Source organism: Cajanus cajan, chromosome 7 (assembly GCF_000230855.2).
Source record: "Cajanus cajan strain Asha chromosome 7, NIPB_CcT2T_4, whole genome shotgun sequence".
NCBI classification, from domain to species: Eukaryota; Viridiplantae; Streptophyta; class Magnoliopsida; order Fabales; family Fabaceae; genus Cajanus; species Cajanus cajan.
The window spans coordinates 202,065-212,126 of record NC_138523.1 but is presented as its reverse complement, the minus strand read 5'-3'; the positions used below and the strand labels follow the sequence as shown (position 1 = coordinate 212,126).

Genomic DNA, 10,062 nt, shown 5'->3' with positions numbered 1-10,062 from the left:
TCACAGAACTTCTTTTCAAACTCCATTTTAGGCAGTCCAATCACCATCTCCTTTTTCACCAGCTCGGTCAACCCCCTAAAGTGAAGATGACCGAACCTCCGATGCCACTTCATGGCCTCATCCTCCAAATCAAGTTGCATGCATTCATCTCGAACTATTTTCAGTTCAAGTTTGTACATGCGATTTTTCTTCATTTCTACTTGGGAAACTAGTCTCCCGAGTTTATCCTTCAGTTGTAGTTCTCGGTCTTTCATCAAAACCGAGTACCCTTTCTCCATTAACTGTCCCATGCTCAATATGTTGCTTTTGAGATCGGGTACGTAGTATACATCTCTGATCTCTCCGATTTTCCCATTTCTCTGTTGATATCGGATCGTTCCTCAGCCTTTAACAGTTACTTTTGAAGCATCTCCGAAAGAAACAGATCCGACCTCCTCCTTTGAAAGCATTTTGAACAAGTGCTCGTCACCACACATGTGATTGCTTGCGCCGGTGTCCAAGTACCAAACAGAGTTATCAGTACAACTCGGTTTGATCTCAGTTTCTGGAATAGTTGTCACCAGCAACAATCCTTCATCTTCTTCCTCGGCAAGGAAGTTGGTTGGTTCCTCCTTTTTCTTCTCGGACCTACAATCTTTGGAAATATGACCCAGATTTCCACAATTGTAGCATTTTATCGAGTAACACTCCTTGGCCACATGTCCATACTTCCCACAGTTATAACATTCAATAATTTTATTTGTGTTTGATCGGCCACCCCAGGTCTGACCTCGGCCTCCCCGCGCTTGACCTCGGCCACCCTGAGTTTGACCTCGGCCACGCCAGTTCTGTTGGCCGACATACTCATTACCTCGTCCTCCTCTTCCTCGACCACCTAGGCCTCTACCTCTTCCTCGTCCTCTATTATTCTGAGCATAGAGCACCTTCTCCTCCTTTATTGTCGCCTTTGCCTGGAGAGCTTGTTCAAGGGACTCCCCCTTCTCCTTCTTATTCTTTTTCCTCTGCTCATACGCCTCCAGGGACCCAGTAAGCTCTTCGACAGTGAGCGTTGACAGATCCTTGGACTCTTCAATTGCACACACTATATTCTCAAAGTCATCTGTCAATGACCTTAAGATCTTCTCCACAACTCGGCTTGAGGGAAGATTCTCTCCATTCCTGTTTAGTTTGTTCGCCACAGTCTCCACCCGAGTAATGAACTCGGATACACCTTCTAACTCCTTCATCCTCATGTTTTCCAGTTCGCCCCTAAGGGTTTGAAGCCGAACTTGCTTCACGCGTTCATCTCCCTTTTTTGCTTTCTCGAGTATGTCCCATGCTTCTTTTGAAGATTTAGCATTAGCTATCTTTTCAAAGCCCGACTCGTCAACAACTCGGTACAGCAAATACAGTGCTGCCTTGTCCTTTGCCCGAGCAACCTTCAATGCATTCAGTTGGGCATTTGTATACCCCTCAGTGGTCACCGGTTCCTCGTACCCATTCTCAACCACATCCCAGTTGTCTTGGGAGCCGAGAAGGGCCTTCATCTGCAGCTTCCAGTTGTCGTAATTGACATCTTTAGTCAATTTGGGTAATGGAATGCCATTAGTTAAACCTGCCATCTCTCTTGAGTGTATACGCTCCACTCACACACCTCACAAGAATTTTTTTCTCTTCTCTCGGGCTGGGTACACCAGGTCGGCTCAGGTCGGCTCAGGTCGGATCAGGTCGGCTTACTCTCACCTCACGCACACAAGCTCTGATACCAATTTGTTAATGAAAAAGGGCATAAATTTGGGAGCAAAACAAACTCTCTATATTCTCATTCTTATGTTGCAAATGAAATTACACTTATTTGTAGCTGACAAAAAAAACAACGTTTTACATATTTTAAATGTCTCTCATAATTCACACCATTAATATTATTAAAACAAAATAAAACTCCTAATTTAAGTTTCATAACAGCCTATACCGATGCAAATCGGGGAAGTAATGCAAATGGCAAAACCTCCACTTCAACCTACATCATTTTCCCTTCATTATAACAAAATAGACTTTTAGTGACATTGAATATGAATTTTAGAAATAATAAAAATTGTTGTAAAATCTTTTATCAACATTTTCACATTAGCCATTATATGCAGTGTCATGCTGGTAAAGACCCTTATCATGGTCGGAAAAAATGTATAAGTTTTGTAATATTTTTTTTATTAATATTTAATATTTTTTGTTATTGTCACTAAAAGTTTAAGAAATGATTCATAATAATTTTTAATTATCTTATTTTTAGTTGATGTGAGACTTGTAGGATGATGGTTGTCCTCTACTTATATATTATTTATTTATTTATTTTACATTTTTAATTATCTTCTTTTCTAATTAATTATTTTATCTATATATAATCGATGTGAGACTTAGATTTTTTTTTTCTATTTTTTTAATTATCTTATCTCCTAAGATATTTGAGATTTGTAAAGTGAGAGTTACTCTCTATTTACATAATCTAATTATTTTATCTATAGTCGATATGAAATTTAATTTTTTTTCAAAAAATAATTATCGTTAATAATAATTTTTGGTGTAATATAAATATATTTTTAATAATTATTATATATTAATCATTAATATTTTTATTAAATAATAAAATAAAAATAATTAATTTATTATTATTAAATAATTATCGATCAAATAAATTTTGTTATAATAATTAGAGACAACCGTATCTCGCAATTGTCTAGAAACCAACACATAGTTGCTCAATTGTCGACAGAGGCCAGATATTGAGTAGTCGTGACTACAACATCTAAGGTTATGTGGTTCAACAACATTTTCTCAAAGCTTCAAGGTACCCTTCACACTACTCCTACTCTCCTCTATGACAATGTTGGTGCCATCTATCTACGGTTCAACCCTGTGCTACACTCCAAAATGAACCACATATCACTAAATTATCACTTTGTTCACGAGCTAGTCCAAGCTGTGGGAAGCTTCAAGTATCGCATGTCCCAACCAAATCTATCTTTTGTAACTATCATTACATCTGAAATTGTCTTACCTATATCTTTAATCTTTAATTACTCCATGTTGTTACAATAGTTTCCTAGAATCATAGGTTAACCACTTGTATATATTTGGTCATTAGTACTAGAATAAAATTAATTGATTGAAACATATTTCATCAATTCTCTATAATAATAATAATAATTAATAATGATGATAATAATAATATAATAATAATAATGACAATAAATAATAGTTATAATAGTGATGACAATGATAATTATTATAACACTAGTAGTAAAGACAATAATGATAATAATCTCATAAATTATAATTAAATTTTAATCTTAATAGTAATTTTTTTAATTATTATCCAAAAACTATCATTAAATTATCTCAGTTTTTGGAACTGCTAGACAATATATCACTATAAAACGTAATGTTGTATTCAAGTGCATAAAATGGATAATGATTTGCATATATTGGGTACGAACTTCACTCTTCACAGACAAGAATAAAGGAAGATTTCGATTGCTTTTGTTTTTCGTATCCAGCGCCAGCGACAAAAACCGGAAGATGTAAATCATAAGATTTAAATTAAGCTGAATATATACAAGGACATTTCAAATGAATAACTTTAAGAATGAAAAAAAAATGTCCTCATTAACATTACGTTTTGTAGTAACCTTAAACCAGTACTTAATAATTATTTAATATTGAACTTCTGTAGGCGAAACTGTACTCCTCATTCTCTCAAGTGAACACATGATCATTTAATAAATGTAAAAATATATTTTCCAAGAGATCCAGTGCATGCAGGTTGCGTTACTAGTTACTACAAATGGAATGAAGGCTTATAGAGTACACGGTATCCGTTGCTAGCTTGTCGCGGTAGTATACTCTTCGAGTGGAACATATATTCCCTTCCTTTAACCTTTAGTAATATACAAATATTCCTTCCTTGAAGATTTTGAGAACAAACATACCTCCATCTTTAGCAAAAGCAAAAGCTGCATGAAATCATTGCCAAAATCCCGACACTGTCCCTGCTTACATCACATGAATCATGAACGTACAAGGGTTATACCGTAAAATCCAGCGTGGATGTCACAAAAAGAGTTGGCTCATAGATTCTCTCTGCTAAAGCCGTTGAGGCAAGTGTAAACTCTAGCTCACTCTCAGAGTTATAAATAAGCGAAGCAGCGAGAGAAGAAGGCACCACCATTTGCACCAAAGCCTGCGAGAGACCCAAAGAGGCATCAACAATGGCTTTGGCAACTTCACTTTCCCCCACGACCCCTTTGGTCCAAGCCGGTTTGAACCCATTAGGTTGGTCTGATGATCAGATCCTTGAGAAAGTTTACATCACCCACGTCCACACCGCTGAAAGGTACGATGTTGAGTCGCTTTTCAACGTTGCTTCCAACATCATCAGGCGTGCCACTGCTGTTGCTGATACTGTGGCTGTTAAGGTAAACTTCGACTAATTAACGAATCTATTGCTTCCACAAATATGCATGCTTTGTATATAGTTATCTTTATCACTTATAAGTTAAAAAAACTAAGCATTTAATTACTACTTGTTTTGCAGACTGGTACACCCGTTGGTGTTATTGAGGACAAGGTTCCTTTGTCCACTTTCGACCCACCGTTCCTTAAACTTAAGCATATTGCTTCTCAGGTTATAACTCTGCATCATAATATTGATTACTATTGGATTTGTTTTATATGATTTTTGAGGTAATACAAAAACTTTAATTTAGCCCTTAACTTTATAAAATGTTATAAAATATCATTCACATTACTTTTCAAGCATTAATCATGAAAAAAAACTAAAGTGAATAACATTTTGTATTATTTTAATAATATAAAATATTACGACACTGTATTAATGATAATCGAATTTAAGCTCTTGTACATCTAAAGTGAAGGCTTCTGTCGTGTAAGAGATAAACATATTTTATTTATGGATATTTTAATACTACGAGAGACATCCTATTCACAAAATTAAAGACACAAAATACAATGTAACATACATTTATATATATCCCATTTGTGAATAGTGTTGTTAATAATGAATTTTGAGTTGTAGATGATGAACACACCTCACGGTGAGCATCACGCACACCAGACAGCGATGTCGATACTTGAACAGCTGAAAAGCTACTCGTGGGATGGGAAAGCAATAATAGTCCTGGCTGCTTTGGCTTTGGAGTATGGGAATTTCTTCCACCTCGTCCAGGTTCCAACCGGAGACCACCTTGGAAGATCACTGGCTCAAATAAATCGAGTTCACATCATCGAGAGGAACAGGCAAGCCGTTGCTGATTATAACAGTTTGGTGAAGAACTTGTTGATCGCGGTCGAGTGCATCACTGAGTTGGAGAAGCTTTCCACCAAAGGTTATGACTTAAAGGATGTGCCTGCGTTGGCTGAAGCCATGCAAGAGATCCCTGTTGCTGTCTACTGGGCAATCGTCACCACGGTTGTCTGTGTTAATCATTTTGATTTCCTCCTCGGTGAATCGTAAGTTCATATTCCACCATTTCTATCTATATATTAAGGGAGTTATTGTTATTAAATTGAATACACTGGGAACCAACAATTCGTTGATATGAATTGTATTCATCCATCTGAATTATATTGGATTCGGTTTTTTATATAATATTTTAAATTTGAATCTTATTAATAAAAAAGATATGGTTGAAAAAATAAACATCAATCAGTAAAAAATTTTAATCGAGATTAACCATCAATCAAATCTTGAGATACTTTGCATCGTTAAAAGAAAAATTGAATATACGATTTATAATCAACTAATTCTCTCAAGAATTTTATTATTTATGCAACTTCTTTTCAGTATCAGTATCATATGTTAATTTGCAATTATTTATATTTGTTTTTCCCCTTCTCTGATGTCACAATACTAATCTATCCGTGTCGTCAGTATCTTGCAAGATTTGATAAAACAGCATTGTCTAATTATTAATTTATTTTATGTCATTTGTTTTGTAAATTTTCCTATAGGTCAACGACAGTAACATTCATTGGCCTGTTTGCTTTTGATTGGCAGCTGTCCCATTGCACTTTTTTTGTATAACAAATTATGTATATAATATTTCATACAACATTAATATACTTTTGTTCTCTTTATCGTATTAAATACCATATCTCATCTCATACTTTCTATCTTTTTTCTCTTTTTGTCTCATTTCTATAAATAACATTATCCTCGTATTACTTTCGTGCAGGGATGATAGGTATGAAATAGCGAATTTTGACGACAAGCTTGCCGCCGTCATCAGCAAATTAAAGGCGAATCTGACCAGGAGCAGAAAGAAAATAGGTTAGGAAAAATACTATGATCAACCCTTTCATAAGGAGGATAAGAAGAAGAAAAAAGTAAAAATAGAAAGTAAGAGATGAGATAAGTACGATGATTAAAAGAGATAAAAAAAATTAAAAAAATAGAGTAAAAATATGATAGAAGAAAACAGGAGTATAAGTTTATAATTAATTATGTAGCACAGCAGGTTATATGTACTTAGCATTTCTTTTGTATATTTTTATTTTTAAAGGGATAGATAAATACCCAGTAAAATAAGCAGCGATCCACCTGTTCATTAAAATGAGGTTTATTTTGAAAATTAAAATAAAGTTGCACTAGTTAATTAAAAAAATAATATATACTTGAAAATATTGTAAAAATCAATCATATGTTTAACAAATTTTCATATTATTTATCGTCTCAAGAGGTTTATTTTTAATCACCGTAAGTATATTTTATCTTCCAGCAGAGTGCAGTCTTTTCCTTTGAAATAACAAAATCCAAACACGGTATCAACAATGGATGACGATGGATATATAAATTCAATGCTGATATTTAAGGGATCTTCTCTGTTCATTTCAGGTGACCTAGAAGACTACTGGAGGCGTAAGAAGTTGCTCCAAACTCCCACAGAAATTGTAGAGGTTCTCAAGGTTCTGATCTACCACAATGAAGTTCACGACCCCTATGTTTTTGATGGCCTCACTAGACAAATGGTAAGTAAATACTTGAAGGGTATCATCGTTTTGCAAAATGAATCCTTTACACTACAAAGGTAGCTTAATTAGTACTCTGGTGTCTCATTAAATGGTGTACTATTCTTTGAAACATGCATGAGATAGAATATATGTCACCATTAATTCACCATAAATCAACTGTATACTCGTATATATGATCGAGATTTTTAAGAGTTTAATGGTGTTGTATAGTGTAAGTGTAAAACTGTTTATAAAGTAAAATTGTAAACTAATTAGAAATTACTATTCATACAACTTTTAAAAGTAATTATCGTAAAAGTTAATAAAATAATTTATTATAAGTGAAAATTTATGATTGGATAAAAATATAAGTGTATAATAAACTTTTTTAATAAAATTTATATAAAAATTGGTTAGAATAAAGTAATCTAGAATCATGTAATAATTAATCTTGAAGCACCATAGAATTCTCACTTCACATTATTTTTATTTTGAACCCAAACAAACAGGTTACCCTCGAAGTGTTTAGGAAGAAACACGTGTTACTGTTCATTTCGGGCCTGGACAGCATTAGAGACGAGGTTCGGCTTCTGCAATCTATCTATGATGGATTGCATGAAGACCCTAAGGAGGTGAAAGGATACAGGAAGGAGGACTTCAAGATTCTGTGGGTCCCAATTGTGGATGAATGGAATCTTCTACACAAGGCAGAGTATGATAATCTGAAGCTTGAAATGCCATGGTACGTGGTGGAATACTTCTATCCCTTAGCAGGAATCAGACTCATAAGAGAGGACTTGAACTACAAGAACAAGCCCATCATCCCTGTGCTGAACCCTCAAGGAAGAGTGGTTAACTACAATGCTATGCACATGATTTTCGTGTGGGGCATCGATGCCTTCCCTTTCAGACCCTCTGATGATGACGTCCTTACCCAGAAATGGAATTGGTTCTGGGCCGAAATGAAGAAAGTCCATCCAAAGCTACAAGACATCGTAAGTGCAACTTTACATTTAATAATTAAAAGACCAAAACTTAAGAACAGGATGTAGGTGTTATCCGATTAAAATTAAATTTTTAATTTACATACATAAATATATGTTATTGTGTTGCATTAAGTGTAAGTATATATTATGAGGTGCAATTCTAATTTTAATTGAAAAACATGTGTAACTGTATAATTGAAATTTCATAAATTAACATGTATATCATCCTATAGCATCTATTATATGTTATTTCTTTTAACCTTTCTTAATTTAAGTAGTTTTTCTATCTAACGGTATTTCTCTAAAGATTCATCATATTACTTCATATTTTTGCAGCAAATCACTATTTTCGAACAGCTAGCATAGAAAGATACATAGGATGTATCCGTTCCTTAGTCAAAATGCCAACTCAAATCACTTCATCCGTTAAGCCTTGAATGCAATCGATGTGTACAAAAAAGACATAACAATAGATAAACAATTGAACCTTGTTAGCATTATTATCAGACACTAAAGTTTCGTAGAATTAAACAAGCATTTCTTACATTTTTTAATGTTTAGAGTAACATCTTTTGCATGGGGTCTCCGTGTAATGTTTATAGTAACTTTCCTTACGAAATCTGAAGAAGTGTATGTGTAATTTACTCTGTATCGTTGAACTGAGGCAATGAAAATGAAATTGTGTGAATATATATATATATGCTTCAGATCAAAGCAGACAATTTCATCTTCATCTATGGAGGCAGTGACAAGCAGTGGATGCAAGAGTTCAGTCTGGCAGTGGAAAAGATGAAAAGGCACGAGATCATCAAGAGGGCAGACGCAGTAATAGAGCACTATCCCTTTGGAAGAGACGAACCAAGGATCGTTCCTCGCTTCTGGATTGGCATAGAGAGCTTGTTCGCCAACATGATTCAGAAGACACACAAAGACCCTACAATTGATGAAATCAAGAGCTTGCTTTGCCTCAAACAACAACAACCAGGGTGGGTTCTTCTCAGCAAGGGCTCAAACGTGAAGCTTCTGGAGCGTGGGGAACCAATGCTTGCCACTGCAGCTGATTTTGAGATATGGAAAGACAAGGTGCTGGAGAAAGCAGGGTTTGACGTGGCTTTCAAGGAATACTTTGAGCACAAGCGTTCCGACTACCCTCAGGAATGTTCACACATGCAGTTGGCTAACTATCCTGCGGATATTCTTCACCCCATTAATTGCCCGGATGCTACTTGTGGCAGATCCATGGAAATTGCTTCTGTTAGCTACAAGTGCTGCCACGGTATCACTCACAATAAGGCTGAAATTCCCGAGAGCGGTGATGTCATGATTGAGAAGAAGTACGCTCCTTCTTGAATGTTGAGTTAGTTTGGCGGAGGGAGAGACGAACTTACAACTTTGGTATTCATTTTGTGTGCACTGCTTTGTCATATTATCATTTTTTACGTGTCGAATGCTGTGGTGAAGCCTCTTCTGTGCCCTTGTGTGGGTTGAAAATAACGGCTTCCAACACCGTCTGTTTGTTTTAATTTACTGAATTGATTTTGATTCAATTATAAAGAAAAGAGTCGGGCTTGCACAAAATCGAACAATTCTGCGTTGTTATGCTCCTTTTTCTTTTTTGGATATGCTGAGCTACTTGTTATCTATGGGACTTTGGTTATCCTGTCCACCAGAATTCCTTTTTTGTTTTCTAGATAAGCCAAAATATTTCGTTAAGAGCACAGTATTAGAAGTACTTAACCATGCGCAGTCCGGTCATATTATCGAACCTGAAACAAATCTTAAAGTAAAATTCTTAAAATTAATAATATCTTTTAATAAAAAAAAATAATATTTTAGATATAGATCTTGAAAAAAATAACTATATTTACATATCTTTTTAGAGATAGATTTTAAATTTATTTTTAAGAATACAAAAAGTGACTTTTATAAAACTTAAAAAAAAAAAAAATATATATATATATATATATATATATATATATATATATATATATATATATAAATATTTTTTTAAAAGAGTCTAAAGTAAAGGTTTTGTTAGTCTCGTTCTTGAGCTTGTCCTGTACACACCATA

General features: G+C 34.6%; 2 protein-coding genes across 2 annotated transcripts; one reads left to right on the top strand and one right to left on the bottom strand.

Moving 5' to 3' along the window:
* Positions 1-380: 380 nt before the first annotated feature.
* LOC145949578 (uncharacterized) lies at positions 381-1,601 on the bottom strand. The gene has a single exon (XM_083059880.1). The coding sequence runs from the start codon at positions 1,599-1,601 to the stop codon at positions 381-383; it is 1,221 nt and encodes a 406-aa protein (XP_082916006.1).
* A 2,586-nt stretch (positions 1,602-4,187) lies between these two features.
* Positions 4,188-9,569, top strand: LOC109815607 (protein SIEVE ELEMENT OCCLUSION B). Its single transcript, XM_020380364.3, has 7 exons — positions 4,188-4,451; positions 4,571-4,660; positions 5,072-5,505; positions 6,231-6,325; positions 6,890-7,023; positions 7,515-8,000; positions 8,700-9,569. The coding sequence occupies exons 1-7, from the start codon at positions 4,245-4,247 to the stop codon at positions 9,339-9,341; spliced, it is 2,088 nt and encodes a 695-aa protein (XP_020235953.1). The 5' UTR covers positions 4,188-4,244; the 3' UTR covers positions 9,342-9,569.
* Positions 9,570-10,062: the final 493 nt, after the last annotated feature.

What these genes read in the sequence shown, in the direction of transcription:
- LOC145949578 (XM_083059880.1), bottom strand. Translation starts at nt 1,601, where the DNA reads ATGGCAGGTTTAACTAATGGCATTCCATTACCCAAATTGACTAAAGAT.
- LOC109815607 (XM_020380364.3), top strand. Translation starts at nt 4,245, where the DNA reads ATGGCTTTGGCAACTTCACTTTCCCCCACGACCCCTTTGGTCCAAGCC. An exon ending in CTGATACTGTGGCTGTTAAG is followed by an intron (nt 4,452 to 4,570) that starts GTAAACTTCGAC and finishes CTTGTTTTGCAG; the next exon opens with ACTGGTACACCCGTTGGTGT. An exon ending in ATCCAAAGCTACAAGACATC is followed by an intron (nt 8,001 to 8,699) that starts GTAAGTGCAACT and finishes TATATGCTTCAG; the next exon opens with ATCAAAGCAGACAATTTCAT.